The sequence below is a fragment of the Podarcis erhardii genome, assembly GCF_964252035.2.
Source record: "Podarcis erhardii genome assembly, chromosome: Z".
Taxonomy (NCBI): Eukaryota; Metazoa; Chordata; class Lepidosauria; order Squamata; family Lacertidae; genus Podarcis; species Podarcis erhardii.
Genome location: NC_138504.1, coordinates 25,896,651 through 25,914,853, shown reverse-complemented (window position 1 = coordinate 25,914,853; position 18,203 = coordinate 25,896,651). Strand labels below are relative to the sequence as shown.

Below are 18,203 nucleotides of genomic sequence, written 5' to 3'. Positions count from 1 at the left end.
AGGGGCTAGGACCTTTTCAGTGTTGTTTTGTTCTCTGAGGAACCAAGAATCATTAACCAGGTTTAAAGGGAGTTCAGCAACTGCAGGTCTTCTGCCCCTTTGGTGTTCTTGCTGTTTTTTCTTTACAGGTTTTAAACTTTATTCTAAGGACTCAAAAGGGATGCTCCGAGGGATTTTCTAGTTGGTAGATCTGGTGATTGTCCTGAGGCCCTTGACTTGCTCTGGAATTTTGAGATTCAGAGGACTATAGATATAATTGTTTCTGAGCATACTCTCTGATCCAGTGGAGCACGTTCAGCTGCCTGGTGTACTTGGGAGTTACATGTGAGGAAACAAGTCAAGGACGGTTAGAGTGCAGGGGTTGTTAACCTGGTTCCTACCGCTCACTACTGGGCGTTTCAGGATTCTAGGTGGGCGGTAGGGGGCTCTATGGCACAAACTGAATCCTCCTTCCATCGAACACTGGTGGGCGGTAAGGAAATTTTACCATCAAGAAGGATGCATTAGTGGGTGGTAGGTGTAAAAAAGTTGACTACCCCTGAGTTAGTGCAACAATGACTGGACATATGCTAGAGCATGATGGTGAAAGCAGTGAAGAGGGCCTGCTTTGGTGCATCCTCGAGAAACGGCCCAGAAGAACTTCAGGGTGGTCCATTAGCTGTTGACACCTACAGTATATCAGCGGATGGAGTCTGGGACACCCCAGAGACCCTCCATGTTAAGCACTTTGAGGACAAAGACAGTCTTCTCTTTAGCAAGCTAGATGCCATGACTGATGCAGTCCCAGAAGAGATTTCCAGTGCCCCATCAAACCATGTTCTGTGGGATCAGTTTCAGTTTTTGCAACCTGATTACATTGACATGGTGCTTGCATGCACCTAACGATGTGCCCTCTTCATCCTTCCTCTTCTTGGCTGATTAAAACTAGCTGGGGTGAAGCATGACTGTCTGAATTCAGGAGATGGTACTGCCCACCTTGAAGAAGATGATATTGTGGCCACTCCTGGAAAAAACCCATCCTGCACTGAATGGTACTGAACAACTACCATCCTATTGCAAATACCCCTTTTGGGGCAAGGTACTTGAGAGGGCTGTGACACAGCTGCAGGCATTCTTAGTGGGAACTGGGTTCAGACTTTGCCTGTGATACATAATATAAGTGCCTTTGCAAATCAACATGTACCAAATTGCAGTGTAAATTGCACCTGAATTAACAGTCGTGAAACTTTCAAAAGCTACTTCTGGCATGTAAGCCCAAAACTAGAAATAATGCAGACTCAGATCATGTTGAAAACATATTTTTTTTAAAAAAAGAATTTAAGTGTTATGCAATTAAGGAGTGCTAAATTCTCTCTCTCTCTCTCTCTCTCTCTCTCTGCCCACTGCTTATCACCCCAGGTGCTTTTCTCACTTTCAGTGTCAAGAACATGATTGAGAAAAGGCATAGAGGATAGAGGTAATCTGTGGATTCAGACCATTTCCCTATATGTTCCTTTGCTCTTAAAATCAACCTTGTCCCCTACTTCATCCATGATTGCAGTATGTTTGTACTTATCAGAATAGGTCAGCCAAAATTATGACTCCACGTGTCTTGGAAATAGTTCCTGTGTCTAGTGCATCAGGCTAAGGCCAAGGAAAGCATGTAGACTAACGAAATAAATATGGGAGTGCAAGAAAAAAGGTCAGAGGGGGAAGTTACCCATTACCTTAATGAAGTCCCCAACTCTTTGGAGACCTTCCCCCAAACACAGTATCAATATTCAGCAGATAACTTGGTAAAGCTCAAATGGGCCAGCTGAGCTTATACACGTGCCCCTTTCTCTGGCAGCTCACTTAAATGCCCCACTCCCCCTGATATTCCTCTTCTGCTTGTGGTTTGGCCTGGACAGTCCCCCATCAGGTTGGAGTGCAGCATGTTCTGTGGAATTTCGGAGACCAAGTACATTTACTGCTTCTGTGAAACCACTGTGCATTAGGGATTGTCTGAGCTTGGATGCTCCCCCAGCAGCGACTTTGCAGGCTGCTGAAATAGTTGTCTTCCAATGCAGGCAGTGGCCAGAAATATTGCTCCAGTACCACTTTTCTCAAACTCTCAGGGTGTCTCTGTGTGTGCTGAAGTGGCCTTTCTAGGGATAGTGTCACGTGCTGGGTCTGTTGCCCACTGAATCTATGTAACTGCCTGCCAGATTCATTTGCAGGAATTTGTAGACCACTTTTCAGCAACTGCTTCTAAAAAAAGCAATTCTATAAAACCTATTAAAATTGCACATTAAAATTTGCCACAGAGAACAGCCATTGGAACAGCAGGAAACCAACGTTTGGGGGGGGGGGGACTGACTTCCAAAAGCAGAACAAAATAATGTCATCTTTACTTGCTTCCAGAATGCCTTGAGAGAGGGAGTCAAATGAACAGCTCACAGAGGAGTGTTTCAGAGCTCCGCTGGCCACTGGAAAAGACCAGTATGCCTTCCTCATATGATGAAATTTGAACCAAGGCATCACTGACAGATCTTAAGCTTGGACTGGGGATACCCCATCAATTGACATAGGTACCCTCTTGTCTGTGTCTGGTGTTGCAACTTCATGCCCCAGCATACGAATCACCTTCTATGCTAGGAAAGGAGACAGCTTGTGCCTTATCTTAGATCCTGAGCTATTTTATCTGAGAATGTTGTATATTGTTTGAACGTTTATTTTGTGTACACTCAATAGAAAATATTTGTTGTACTTAAAGCAAGATAAAGATAGAGGCAACCAAACAGCCCACACTTCCTTTTCAAAGCTGCTTCTCAAACCGTGCTGTTCTCAGACTGCTAGAGTCTTGGCAGGTGAGGCACATTCTAATGCATTAGACCCGTGTTGAGGGGCCTCAAGCTCTCAGGTTCTTGGAACTCCTCCCCTCAACTCTTTGCAGGCTGCAATCTCTTCATACAGTCCTTAAGGCATCTCTAGCTGGCCCTCAGACCTCACCATGGGTCACCCCCACTTGCTGGCCCTGCTTCACATCCCTAGTGTTTTGCCTGGCTGATTATGCCTCTTGCTTGTCTGGATGGTGGATAGAGAAGTGTGTTGCAGTGTCTGAGACGAGTGAAAGGTTACATGATAGAAGTTTATGAAATTATGCATGGCCTGGAGCAAGCGGATAGAGAAAAGTTTTTCTCCCATTCTCTTAGCGCTGGAACACATGGACATCCAATGAAGCTGAATGCTGGAAGATGCAGGACAGATAAAATAAAGTAATTCTTCATGCAATGAAGAATTAGACTATTGAACTTGTTGCCACAGGCAGCACCAACCCAGATGGCTTTAAAAGAGGACAGGGCTATCAGTGGCTACTACCCATGACAGCTATGCTCTACCTCCACAGTTTGAGGCAGTAATGTGTCTGAATACCAGTTGCTAGAAGCCACCGGAGAGGAGAATGCTCTTGTGCCCAGGTCCTGCTTTCATGTTTCCCATAGGCATCTGGTTGGCCACTGTGAGAATAGGATACTGGACTGGATGGGCCGCAGGCCTGATCCAGCAGGCTTTTTTTATGTCTGTAAGTATAGGGACGCGGGTGGTGCTGTGGGTTAAACCAGTGTTTCCCAACCGGTGTTCCGCGGCACACTACTGTGCCGCGAGACGTTGCCTAGTATGCCGTGGGAGGGAGGCGGGCGAGTCGCACGGCGTCTCGGCGTCGGGCGGCAGCGAGCCCAGGAAGCGGCCCAGCCGGCCGGGGTCGCCCGCCTGCAGCAGCGCCTCGCACCCGCACGAGACCTGCTCCGCCGAGAAGCGGGCGAGCGCGGAGGATCGGGCGCGGCGGAGGCCAGCCCCGCGCTTGGAGAGGACGCAGCAGCCGTCGCCAAACCCGATCCTCCTCCTCCTGCTCCGCCGCCGTCCTCTGGCTCTCGGCCGGGAGGAGCCTGCGGCGACGGGGCGGGCGCCGAAGTTGGCAGAAGTTGGCGCGCCTCCTCGGCAGCGCCTTCGTCCTCCTCCTCCTGCCTCTGCTCTCCTCCGGCGGCGGGGGCGCGCCGCCCTCCCCGGCCGGGGGGCTCGGCGGGGCCCACGGGGAAGGAGGCCATGTTCGCGGCGCGCGGGATCGCGGCCCCCCTCACCCGCCTCCGGCCCGCTCCCCTCCCCCTGCGCGCTGCCCTAGCCGTGCGGGTCTCCTCCCCCTGCGCCGCCGTCCCCTTTCCACATCCTAGGAGCCGCGGTCCGCCTACCGCCCCCGGGCCGCGGCGCGGCTCCCAGCCCGGGCTGGCCTCCGCCTCCTGGGACGCGCGCCCACCCCCGCGGCGCCCCAAACTTCGGAGCAACTCTCCAGACGCTTCTCCCCCGCCTCGGTCTCCCTCCTTTCCACTTCTCTTCCCCCCTTCCTTCCCTCTTTCTTTCTCTTTCTCTCCCACCCGCCTTTCCTTCTATTAACTTTCCTTTCCCCTCCCTTCGTCCTTCCTACTTTTACTCCTGGGCTCCTCCCCCCTTTGCGCAGCCACAAATCAATCTCTCTCTCTTTTTTCCCCTCTCTCTCTTCTTTGCTCAGACGCAAAAAAGCGCCGCTTTTTGGAAATCCGGACTGCTGTCCCCGCTGAAACGATACTTTAAAAAAGGTAGAACCCACTGGCTCTTATTTCTGTTTAAAGCAGTAGATCCCGAACTCTTTTGGCCCACTGCCCCCTTGGTTCCACATCCCCCAGTGTCCCCTATGCTTACTCTATAGAAAGCATTACAGGGGTTAACGCGGCTCTCTAAGGAAGATATTAATAGAATTCTGCATTTGGGGGGAGACCCTAACAGTCATCTACCATTACCTTCTATGCTGTTACTATTTTTTTATTTTTTTTTACATAAGTAAAAAGTGACCTTTCCCCATCTGGCATGGTGGTGTGCCTCGAGATTTTTTTCATGACACAAGTGTGCCTTTGCCCAAAAAAGGTTGGGAAACACTGGGTTAAACCACAGAGCCTAGGACTTGCCGATCAGAAGGTCGGCGGTTCAAATCCCCGCGACGCGGTGAGCTCCCGTTGCTCGGTCCCTGCTCCTGCCAACCTAGCACTTCAAAAGCACCTCAAAGTGCAAGTAGATAAATAGGTACTGCTCCGGCGGGAAGGTAAACTGCATTTCCGTGTGCTGCTCTGGTTCACCAGAAGCGGCTTAGTCATTCTGGCCACATGACCCGGAAGCTGTACGCCAGCTCCCTCGGCCAATAAAGCGAGATGAGCGCCGCAACCCCAGAGTCGGCCACGACTGGACCTAATGGTCAGGGGTCCCTTTACCTTTACCTTTACCTTTAAGTATAAAAATTAACCTTCTGTACATAGGTAAAAATTGCATTTGTTGCTTCACCCACTTTAGACACTGGCACCACCCACTACAAGCATGTGGTCCCTGGAAGGTTGCTCAGATGGGCATGTGGCCCTTGGTCTGTAAAAGGTTGCCCTCCTTGCTTTAGATCAACAGAAATACCAGGTATGTTATGCTGAAGTAGGTGTGGACAGTTTAGCCACTACAAGTATGAGAACACATCAGGTTACTCTTTATTGGGGCTGCATGGGAAGTGGCTGGCAGATGAGTTTTCTGGGTAACGCAGCTTTGGAGGAGGGAGAAAAAAATTCTCCTCTTTTAACTCAGTCCCTCCATTTGCCACAAAATCTCCCAGGACTCTTCAATTTGTCAGCTTCATAACTTTGGTGTATAAGAACTTTCTCCCTTGAGTGAAAGCAAAACAACATAAAATAAACATAGCATAAAATGTCTAGGATGCTGGGGATGCAGATTCTAAACAATGTATTGGAAACTAGTAAATGCCTTTAAAACTTTTGAGAGGACTGAAAAAGGATCTCATGGAGAATTTTTTTTTCACTCCTGTTCTTACCCAGGGCAAATATCCAGTTCTCTGTTGTACCATATCAGTTCCATGTGCTTTTTTATTTCTGTCCTCTGGTATGACCTCTGTCTCAGCTGGCAGCCTGTGTGATCTTAAAGCATTTTCCGGTTCAAAATAACAATACATAGGAAATTCAAGTGTGTTTTTTTTATTTCCTTTCCTGCCTTCAGCCAGTGTTCAGGATGTACACATAATTCACAGGTCTGGATTTAGGGCAGGGGTTGTTTTGCTGTCTAGTCTCAAGCATAGACACTGGCTATGTTGGCACATCACGTCTTGTGCTTGTGCTGAAAAGAAAGAACTGCTTGTTGCATCTTCTGGACCCATAATTGTTGTTAACATGAACTAGTTTTGGCAAACCAGTATCAAAAGCCATAGTTTGGAGTTGGATTGTTTGAACCTAACCATAGTTAATATTAAACACAGTTCATCACTCCCCATAATACAAAAACCTGTTGTTACCAAACCAAAAAGCTTTTCAGACAACCCCTGGCAGCATAATAAGTGTGAGTGCATGAGACCAAGGCTTATTGCAGCTCATTCCTGCTCACACAAGTTGCACTACACCGTGGTTTAACATGATGTGTGAAAGCAGTAGCTGTGTATGTGTTAAAATATATATATAAATCCTTCATGTCTTAGTTTTTGAAGATGCATGCAGCAGAGCTATTTCTCACCATCAACTTAGATTTTGGATTTCAAGTTTTCTTCTCAAAGGTGGGAAGGGGACTGCCTGAAAATGATCTCTCTCAAGCTTCTTTACAAAAACTGGAATGAGAATTTTGCCTGTTCTCTCAAGAGCAGTATTTCTCTTTATACTATCAGATGAAAGAAGCTGTTGTTTTGGCTGCTCTTTTGATAAAGCTAAATTATGCTTATTGCTGCTGGGGTTTCACTAGGAAAATATTGATTGTCAGTATAACAAGAATTCCCTCGCTGCCTGTTAGTGGCCTCAGCCAGCTAAAACCTGGCAATGGAAAAATCAATAGATGTTAACAAACTCCCTCTGTCTCTAAATTAATGTCTATCTTCATAATTCTCCTGGTTCCTGTCAAGGGAAATCCCAGGGAATAGGTGATCCATGGTGGCTGTTTTGGAATAAGGGACACATTTCAGGGAAAGCCCCACCACACCACACATTCCTTTGCCCTGAGTCAAAGATCTGGGTAAACCATGACCCATCTCAAGTTTCATTTGCTTCCAGTTCGCTCTCCTATTTGCAGTGCCAGGACCACCCCCATGATGGAGGACATGGGATGCGCTGGTAAATATTCAGCGCAGAATTTTGCTGGGAAATGCTTAGCGGTATCAGCAGCTGTGTGGGGGGTTTCTTTTTTTTTTCTTTTTTTGTCAGGCCATCCACAAAGAGGCTGTGCCAAGACATTATGAATCCCCTTAGCTTAGCTTCTCTGGGACATTTATAAATTCAACAAAACTAAAAATCTAAAGCTATGCCTGGACTCTATCACTTTAAGTGTGAGTGGAGGATTTGCACATTCAAATGCTGTCACATATTGGGTGGGTGAGTTCCTTGCATATAAAAAAAAAACCTAACCCATCGGCGAGAAGGGTTTGGTTTGTCCTCTAAGATAAGACTTCCATTTTTTGAAGGATGCCTTCTTCCCTCTAATTGCTTCTTTGTCTCTGCTATTTAACCATCTGGCCTCATCTTCACCCTGGTGGTAGTTTTCTTGATGAGCAGTAGACCACCTAGGTGAGCTTTTAATAGTATGCTTTTGAACAACCCCAAGCACTCTGGTGAGACTATTTTCTTGAATTGGCCTTTCAGCTTCTTTCTTACCAATACCAGTACCAGTACCAGTACCAGTACCAATACCAAAGTCTCTTCTGAAGCCAAATATGATTCTGTTTGATTGACTTGGCCATTGGCCACTTACATATACAGTTGTACCTTGGTTTTCGAACAGCTTAGTTCTTGAAAGTTTTGGCTCCTGAACGCTGCAAACCCGGAAGTGACTGTTCAGGTTTGTGAACTATTTTTGGAAGCCGAACATCTGACAGGGCTTCCACAGCTTCCGATTGGCTGCAGGAGCTTCCTGCAGCCAATCAGAAGCCGCACTTTGGTTTTCAGACGTTTCAGAAGTCAAATGGACTTCAGGAACAGATTCCATTCGACTTCCAAGGTACGACTGTATGTTGAATTTGATCCCAGTTTATTCAGCAACACTTGCATCTTGAACCAGGTCCTGGGCAGCACTTAAGATCAAGTCAAATATTGCCTCATCTCTGGTTGGCTCCATGACAAGTGTTTTAGGGTACAGTCATTTAAGGTATCTAGAAATCTTAACTTTGTCCTAACTGGAACAGTAACGTACCCATTCTATCTAAGGATACTTGAAATAACCCACCACTACAGCATTTTCTCTTTTGAATGCCTCCTTGATTTCATTTCCCATCTCAAGATTGCTCTGGCCTTTTTGGTCAGGGGGACAATAGTGTCCCTCTAGTACTGAATTGCTCATGGGACCCAGTTTCACTTCCCACTGTTATGGAGTCTGCCGCTTTGGGGATTTCTAGCTCATTGGGCAAGATGTCTTCTTTGTTTCTCACATACATTATCTTGTAATTGATACAGGAGCCCTGTATTATAGGTAAGTATTATTTCCATGAGTGTGAGGGACTGAGGCCAAGATAGAATCTAAGGCCAATTAATTAATTTGTGGCTGAAGTAGGAATCGCACTAAAGAATTTCTGATTCACTGTTAATTCTCTTAATCCTGATTCTCCACCAATTCACAGCCATAATAAACATCAGTTGACTTTTCCTCGCTCTAAGAGTGGGACTAGTTTTACTTTAATGGTTCCCTCTGAAACTGGATTTAAGCTGCTTGCTATTGAACTCTTGGGGCATGGCAATATTTTGCATAGCTTGTGTTATAAAAAGGGAATGGGTGTGGGGAAGCAAGTAAAAAAGCAGGCAGGGATGCCCTGACTCGTGAGTTCTATTCTTGGCTGTGTCACTGACTCATTGCAATCAGTTTGCTGAAATGTAATGTTGGACTTGCCCTCTGGCTGTTAAAAATAAAGTGGGGAAAGCTCTCTTTCTAGAGCTTTGCCACCGTTCTGTAAATACTTTTTGTCTGCTGTCAAACTGAAAAAAATCCTAGTCGACTGACCATATTGAGTTTTAACTTTGGGTAATTAAATGGATTAAAATGCATTTGAAAAATGATAGTTCTAAGGAAAACAAACAAACTTTGTTTTTCAGCTGATGCGCACACATGTAGCAGTAGGCATTCCCTTTCAGAATAAGCATTCCCTCTTCTTCATTGGCGAAGGAGGGCTTTCTCTCTCTACATTTTTTATAAATACTTGCATTTTTTTTTAAAAAAGCAACAATGGAATCCTTATTAAATCAGGAGTGTCTTTTTGTCAGTCAAAATTATTTAATTGGTTTAATACACCTGATTAATCAATCAGACACTACTGCTCTACTTATAAGTCTTGCCCTCACTCAGTAGCTTACTTAACTAGACTGCTTCGTGGAAGCTGTGTTGCCCAGGTGAAGGCAGCTGGTTTTCAGTCCAAATTCAGTAAACCAGTTTTGTATTTGCACAAAATCTATATCATCAGTAAGGTTGAAAGAAAATAAAGCTCTCCACAAGTATCAGCCCTACTTACGTATCTACATGCAGGTCCCGCTATCTGCCTGCTCACTATCTGAAAATTCACTTATCCACATTTAAAGAATTATGCACAAACCTTGCTATATGTTCTGCAGATTCACTTATCCAAACAGCCGACTTCCTTGTTTGTTTCTGCTTTTCTTATTGGCAGCAGCCATTTTCGGGCAGAAAATGCTCCTTCGGGGAGCAAGATTGGATACATCAGAGAGCAGGAGAGTTCAGACAAATCCGTTAGGGTTGGGTTTTGTTTTTGTTTGTCTTTGTCTTTCTTTTGTTGATTGCCTGCAGTCATTTCAGGAAGAAACCATGAAGAGAGTGGGGGAAAGTGTGTGGACAAATCCTGCATTATAAATATTTCTATAGGAAATAATGGAAATCATTGACTCGTTATGCAAATACACTCTCCTAACAAATGATTTCCAGGAAACACATTGTGTTCGATAAACAGGACCTGCGTATTACTAAATTATTAGAAGACATCAACTATTCTTTTCAATTTTCCAACTACTGTCCATGACACTCTCTAGAATTACCTTTCCAAATCCACAATCATAGTTTTCTCTGGTATATTCCAACCTACTCAATCCCACCCCCAGTTTGCTTCCCCAGACAAGTTATTTTTTAAAAGCCATTGTATTGCCAAGCATTGCATGCATCTCTTTTCTGGTATGCCATCTTGAGGGTGTTTTGGTGTTTGTTTGTTTTTAGATATTTATCACACATCTAAAATTAGGTGATGAACATTTAGCATCCTTTGCCTTTGTTCCATAATGTTCAGAAGACATTTTGAATTCCTGACAAATGCCTCTCTCATGCTGTTGCTGATGCTCAATTAAAATTTATAAATAATTTATAAATAAATAACTGGGACTTGCAACAAAATGTGGAGTTTTCCTGATCAGGATTCCAAACACTTCACTGAATTTCATTCTCTTTCCCCTGGTTTGTGGTTTTCCTTCCTCTTAGAGGGTTTTTTTAAAACGACAACAACAACAAAAACCACCACCACCACCAAAGATGTTTTGAACTTCTCCAAAGCATGATGTTCCCCCAAGGCTGCTAAAACTTCTGCCCCACTTGCGCATGGATGGTGTGGTGTCTCTTTGGCTACGTCAGTGGCACTTAACAGTCTGAACATTAGAAATAGAGATGGTTGTGGTGGTGATGGCAGTGATGATGGCAGTGATTCACTCCAATCGTGTTTTGCTGAAATGTCTTCTGTTAGCAAAGAGAGCAGAAGCTGTCACTCACCCTCACTTGGGTGTGAAACTTTCCTTATGTTATTGCCGGCATACATCTTTGTGGGCACTTAAAAAAAATGCTTCACTCATGCCAGCTTCTACTCAGTTGTTAGTAGTGTCATGCCTCTTCCTGCCTTCTGCTCCAGGCAGCAAAGCCATGCCATTCGCACTCCTCCCCAATGGTTTTCGGCAAGTGCTCCACTACTGGCTTTGCACTGGAAAGTAGTACTAAGTAGGAGTACACTTCTCAGATCTATACAGTGGATGCTAGTATCACTGGGTTGTATACCACTGTATTGGCCATTTGTTTTGTGGGGTAGCTTTCTAATTTTCATTTACCTTTATGTTTCTTAAAGCCTTACTCAGGCAGCCACATGCCTCCGAGCCCTGAAATGAGAGACAGCTGCTATCTCAAAACTTTTTGTTCGCATTTGGCAAGATCCCAAAATGGTGGTGGGGAACTGGTTTTGGTATGCAGCGCTGGGTTGGAGGTATGTCCTGAACTGAGAACAGTATGTCACTGATGTATATTGGTGGCATGAAACACCATTTGCGTATCATTTTCATAACTGAGGTCATGCTGTTATTTATGCAGTCCCTAAAAGTGTACTATTATGCTTAGTACTCGTAATCTGAAATCATTGCCACCAAAAGCACAGGGTTGTAGCCGTTATTCCCAGAGTTAGTCAGATTAGACTAACAACGGGTCTGCTGAAATCATAATTAAAGTTGTAGGTGGATCATTGTAGTACATGCCTATGAAATGTCATGATTTCAAAAAGTGAGACCTTAAGCAGCAGTCAATCTTAACTATAGTTTATTGAAACAAGCCATCTTCATAAACCACAGTTTGAAGTTGAACTGCGGTTAGCAAGAACAGAAGGGAGTCTGTAAGCCTATGGCTCACCCAGTCCTGCTTATGTAATGCTAAGCCATAGTTCAGTATTGTGTCTGAACATAGTTGTTATTGCTTTAACTTCATCCCTGTAACTGGGATGAAGTGCTGCTGTCACACCCAGGTCCTGCTTGTGGACTTCCCACAACCACCTGGTTAGCCACCTATTAATCCTAAAATAGGTGCTGTCCTGTAGATTGTGGACCGAGATGACTACTTATGCATTTTGCAGACTATCTTAAATATCACGTGTCAAAAGCTATCCATTTGGACTTTCTCTCATTGTTTGGAAGCCCTCAGAAACCAAAAGGTTTTTAAAACGATTTTGGCATTTTCACTGCTAAGGGTAAATCTTAAAATGAGAAAGGAACAGGTATGTTAGCATAATCTTTGACCAGGCAAAGTATTGCAGTTTGTAGTTAACACACAACCACATTGCAAATCCAAATAAATATAAAGCTATTACTGTATTGTGGGGGGTTGGACTAAATAACCTTCAGAGTCCCTTTCAGCTTTTCATTTCTGTGATTCTATTTATTTATATTAATATTATAAGTTAATAGCTCAGTCTTATCTGGATTTACTTAGATTAGAAGGAGTTCTCACTGTGTTCAGTCAGTCTTAGTGTGTTTTCAGGATTTCATCCTAAAAGTATTACTTGGAAATGTCAGAAAGCACAATTGTTGCTTTGATGACATTTTGATTCAGCCTCCTTCCTCCCTTCCTCCTCACACCGGATGCTGGGAAGTGGAGTTGTGGCCACACAAGGGAAGATGAATCCCGAAGCAAAGTGATGACGAAGGTCCCCTTCAGATTGTCATTATGTTGCAGGAGGGAATCGACTTCAACCTGGCAAATTTAGGACTTTTTGTGTTAAGGCAAGTGACAGAAAAATGCACTAGAAAGTGTGGGGAAACAATCAGTTGGCAATTCATATAACCTCTGTGCAAGCAAATCTGGATGAATGCTCAATAACCAGGTTGCCAGGAAGCAAACATTGTGAACAGAAATTTCAGTTGGCACCAAGCTGGCCTTTTCTTGCTGGTGGTCTTACTTGAATAAAAGGTGATACAGTTGGCCCAGCAGCCCTTGTTCCTCTGACTGGCAGCAGAGGCCAGAGTGTGCTTTCCCTCAACTTTCACAATCCCCAGGCAACTGCAGTTGGCAGGAGGAGGAGAGAGTTCTTCATCTTGGGGGCAACGGGGTAGAAAGAGGAGCAAGCTACTTGCAGCTGCTGCTTCTCTGATGGATGGGTCCAGGCTAGCGTTCCCTCGCTGTCATGTTCTTCCTGGGATAGTTTCATTTAAATCTCTGTCATTTAAATTCAGCAAAGAAATTTCTTCATCTTTCTCTGCCTTTGCCTCTGCATGTGTTGTCCCATAACATTGTTTTGTCTTCCTGTAGTAATGGCTGACCACTCAGTTCAAACAGAACAAATGTTCCTACAGCAAAATGTACACCTCTGAATTGTCCCAAGAAACTCACTGTCCTTTCAGCTCTTTTGCTGATGGCCAATTATCTAAAGCAAACATGTAATTTACCATAGACAAAGGTTTCCACCCCAGAGAGATGTGGGAAAAAACTCCACCAAACTGCATTTTGTTTAGTCCAGACGGATCTGTGGTTACTTCACAGGCATTTCAGTGCTTTGGGAGCCTTGCTTTGCTTCATTTTTGGTCACAGCTGTTAACAATGCTGTGGAGTTTATAATGTGGCTCACACCCAGGGAGGATTGCCCTGTGGAGAGCCCTGTGGCTGGTTTGCATCCAGCTGATTAGCACAGCTTCAACTTAATCAGAGTGCTTTTGTACTCCAGTGCAGCTAGAAGCCACTGAGGCAACAGGTAAAAAAAGAGCTAGGATCCTATTTGCACATGGCTGATCACAGTTTTGTAAAGTGGTGGTGGAGAACCAGTTAATGCAAGATGAGATTTTTGTGTTTAAAGATGCAGAGGGAGGAACAAGCTGTATCGGCAGAGTGGGATTGGGGTTTCACTCAGCGATATATCGCTGGTGAAACTGCTACCACTCCTGGGTCCCTCTGCTAGCAACACTCGCTGGAGGAAGTCATTAGCAGACAAACTCGGGAGTGGTGGTGGTTTCACCAGCGATATACTGCTGAATGAAGCCGACATCATGGTCTGCTCCTCATACTGCTCCTGGGCAATATATTGATATACAGTGGTACCTCAGGTTAAGTATTTAATTCATTCTGGAGGTCTGTACTTAACCTGAAACTGTTCTTAACCTGAAGCACCACTTTAGCTAATGGGTCCTCCTGCTGCTGCTGCACCGCTGGAGCCCGATTTCTGTTCTCATCCTGTAGCAAAGTTCTTAACCTGAAGCACTATTTCTGGGTTAGCGGAGTCTGTAACCTGAAGCGTCTGTAACCTGAAGCGTATGTAACTTGAGGTACCACTGTATAGCCCAGGCCTAGTGCTTATGTGGTCAGCTGCTATGTGGGATATGCTGTCACACTCTATGGGTGTCTTTAGGAAATAAATGTAATATATCAATAACATCAAATGTTGAAGTGCAGTATAACTGGGTATCAAATATGGATGCAGTATTGCACATTATGACAGTTTTTTATGTTCAGAGGCTAGCTGTTGTAATCAACATCACAATTTTCAAAGAAATATTTGGAGCAAACTTCCACCCCTAGGTATAAGTGAGCACACATACAGATTTTCTCTGCTCTTCAGGTTTGTGTGCTTGCCTCTTCCAAATATTGTACTCCGATGTTCTTTCAAATATTGTTTGAAATGTATTGTCATTAACGATTTCTGTCCAGTTTATCCCAGTTCTTCATTTAAATCTGTGATGTGTCATACTTTGTACTCTCTAGTAGGAATATGGAGCAGTTGCGGATTATCTCAAATTCACAACCTTCTCACTGACTAACCATTTCTCTGTTCCTCAAAACGCCTTGTGCTCCAGAGCTGCAATACATGTCGTTTGTTCTCTGCATACTGAAATTCTGATATCAAACTTGCACATCTATGTGACATATTTATCCTTAAAATATTAATCATTTACGTCTAAAAGCTTTGTCAGTTCTGGACTTTGGTTAGCGCTGAGAGCTGTTTCCATAATGTTTTTTCTCCCATTTGGAGCATGGTCTTATACACTTGCAGGGGATGAATTACTTGATCCATGGGTTGCTTCGCTCTTGTTTAAGCTGACTGGGTGCTAGAATCAGAGTGGTTCAGGTCCACTTGGCCATGGAACTCACTGGGTGGCCTTGGGTTGGTCAGTGGCCTGGTTTACACGTAACATAGCACGTAGCATAGCACTGTGGTTTAGTGCTACATGCACAAGCTACAACAAGCTCAAAGCTGAGATTGCAGATTACAGCATAATCTGGTTAGTTGAACAAATCAGTTTCATAATCCATGGTTTGAAGTTGGTTTGTCTGGAAACTGATCAGAGTTTGTTTCTCTGTTTATAACCACAAACCAGGATTTGTGTAAAGTAAAACTAAACTCTGTAGAAGTCCTTCTGCGAGAGGAAGAGAAGGGAGAGCTTGTCAGCCTAAAACTTTGCTTAGGCTCAGTCCAGCTTGTGCACATAGCACTAAACAATGGTTTAGTGCAGGGCTGGGGGCCTGTGGCCCTTCAGATGTTATTGGACTCTAACCCTCATCAGTCCCACCCAGCTGACATCCAGGGATATTGGGAGTTTTAGTCCAGCAACATATGGAGGGCTGGAAGTTCCCCATTCTTGCTTGAAGGTTATGTGTGAACTTGGCCAGTTTCACTTGGCCTAATATAACTTGCAGTGTTCTTCTAAAGATGCAGCTGGCAAGGAGGGAGAGAACCTTTATCCACCCACCATGAATTCCTTGAAGGAAAGGTGATAAATGTGACAAATAACTAAACATATGGTAGAAAGAACAGTTTTAGTGTCCAGAAGCTTTCCATTTACTGCTAATAATTTATTATTAAGGCTAAAAATATGTTCAGCTGTGCCATTTCAGTGCACATTTCTGTTTACAATAAGGTGCATGAAAATCATCATCCCCGCCTTTTCTTTTTTCTTTCGCAGTGCCCTTAAAGATAGCCGATTTCCCCCAATGACGAGGGATGAGCTGCCACGGCTTTTCTGCTCAGTGTCTCTACTTACTAATTTTGAAGATGTCTGTGATTACTTGGACTGGGAGGTAAGGATTCTCAATCTTTCTTTCTCTCTGTGAAAAGAGTTGCTGCTTTGTTGAGCACAATTTCTCTGTCTTTGTTAAAACAAAATATGACTAGAATACTTTAGCATAGTCGCTTAGTACTGTCATCCTTCATTAGAGTTTGTTTTGCACTGCACTAGGGTAAACATGCACAGAGGAGATGGTTATAGACCTCTACTTAATCAAAGTAAACATATGATGCTCTTCTGGAACAGTGTGTCGCCTGGCAAATAAACTTTCAACATTGCATTTAACTACAAGCACACAGAATTTCAATTTTTTCCTTTGACCAACCTTCGCCCAGTTCATACCTAGTCACGGTACTATCTCAGAGGCCAATTTCTCACTGAGACAGTATATATCTGTCTGGAGTGTAGATTGCAGGTGAGGCCCATTTGATGGGATGCTTCTCCTTACAAGAAAATAACTCACACTTAATATAAATAGTTATCAGGACAGAGGGTTTTAAAGTATCCTTCCCAACATGATTGTTTTGTGTGAGTAGGAATCATTCCTGCCATGTGAAGTACTCCAGCTCAGGCACAGTGAGAACTAGGCCTAAGGAAGAAGTTTTGAGTAACTGAAATGAGAGCATCCTTGGACAAACACGGTGTAGGCCACACAGGAAGAACTACATAAATGTGCTTTTATCCCTTTTATTCCATAAATTTTATGGACGTGGCAGCACCTAAGTGAGCATTTGCCATTTAAAAACTGCATGTGGTTCTTTGTAGAACATGAAAGCTTGCAGGACAAGAGCATTTTCAGCATTTTTTACATCTCCTCATTGCAACAGCCAATTTATATAGGGTGCCTAGATAGGTTTCTGAAAATCATGACACTTGCAACAATAATGGGCTCCTCGTGGTAATTGCAGAGTGCTACATAAAATTACAGCATTTTGCTTTAATATGCCTCAGATGAGTTCTAATGTAGGGTTTTGAGTGTTCCTGATTAAGTGACCATTAATGTTTCTTTTTCCCCTCTGTCATGCAGGTTTAAAATGTGTAATATCTGCCATGGTTGCTTTCACTGATAAGGCTGTAAATTACCTTTAGGGTTAGCCTTAGACAGAGTCACTTATACAACGCGGAAGAGGAGGAGAATGCACTTCACAGATGGAAAGGGCTTCTGATTGCCTGGGCCTTTATACCCCTTTTTGTTCTTGTTTTTTTAAAAAAAAACAAAGCCAAAAAAACAAAACCACCCTTGAATGTCAATATTCAGGCACAGCCTGAGCTTTGTGGATGTATCTACAATGAGAAAAGGTTCCTCTCCCCTCTAGAAATTCTACTGGCTGTTTTATAAGCTGCAAAAATAGAAATGGAGTTCTTGGTTGTATCATGGTTTCAGATATTAATAAGTATAATGATCCTTTGCATGCAACTTCACAGACTGCCAGTTGGCTGCTTCGTGTGAATAACTTGTTGCTATTAACTGCAGTTCATTTAATTTTTGCGCTCAGATAAAAATGTACAAAATTTCAATGACAGTAATTAGTAGCAGAAAACTGGATATGGGTATGCTTAGAAACTACCTTTGTGACGTTCAGATAGCTAACATTTTAGAGCAATTGAGCTGTGAACGATGTAGTAAAGTACAGTAAAGTACTCTGTGAAGAGCATTAAGTTCTCTAAAGATGCACTTGAGGTTTCCTAATAGTCACAATATGGTTTTAGGTCTCTTCAAAGCAGCTATTGCATTCTGAAGCTAGCATTTAAATAAGCAAAAGGATACACAATTAAGACCAGTTCTTAGTGTCAAGTTTGGACTCTCTAGTTCATTCTAGTACATTGCCAAATGTCTATCCATTAATATAATCAAGTAGCAGAATGTCTTCTGGTTTCAATGGGCCGCAGAGCAAAGTCCCATAGGGTTTCACGGATTACTGTGTAGCACACACACACAAAAAAACCCCAACAACCCAACAATCTTCAGGTGACCTCGTTCATATGTAGTTCTAAGCTAAAATATGGCTTAATGGAACAAGCAAACATGTTGGGGTCCTGCTGTTTCACTTAGTGTTATGTCTGAACCTAGGCTGCCGACACACCACAAACAGTAGTCAAAGGTTTGTTCTGTAGCTTGCCACTCATGTGTTTGGGGAGGTAAACCATGAGCAAACCTGCGGCTTAGCTCACAGCAGGGCTGGAGGAGGAGCAAAGTGGCCTCTTCTCTCTTGGACCCGCACATTTGCTTGTTAATGCTAAGCCATAGTTTGGCTTAGTGTTAAGTGTGAACTGGACCAGTTTGATCTGCAATCCACAAGAGGCAGCGATGGCCACCAACTTGGATGGCTTTAAAAAAGAATTAGAGAGGTTCCTACAAGAGAGAGGTTATTAGGTTGCTAGCCATGATGGCTATACTTTGCCTCC

At 43.8% G+C, this 18,203-nt stretch overlaps 1 protein-coding gene across 1 annotated transcript in view; it reads left to right on the top strand.

Moving 5' to 3' along the window:
- Positions 1-18,203, top strand: part of AMMECR1 (AMMECR nuclear protein 1) — a 131,824-nt gene that overhangs the window by 89,731 nt on the left and 23,890 nt on the right. Inside the window, exon 4 of the mRNA XM_081847165.1 lies at positions 15,696-15,810. Within this exon, the coding sequence (XP_081703291.1) occupies positions 15,696-15,810 (115 nt within the window). The remainder of the gene's footprint in view (positions 1-15,695; positions 15,811-18,203) is intronic.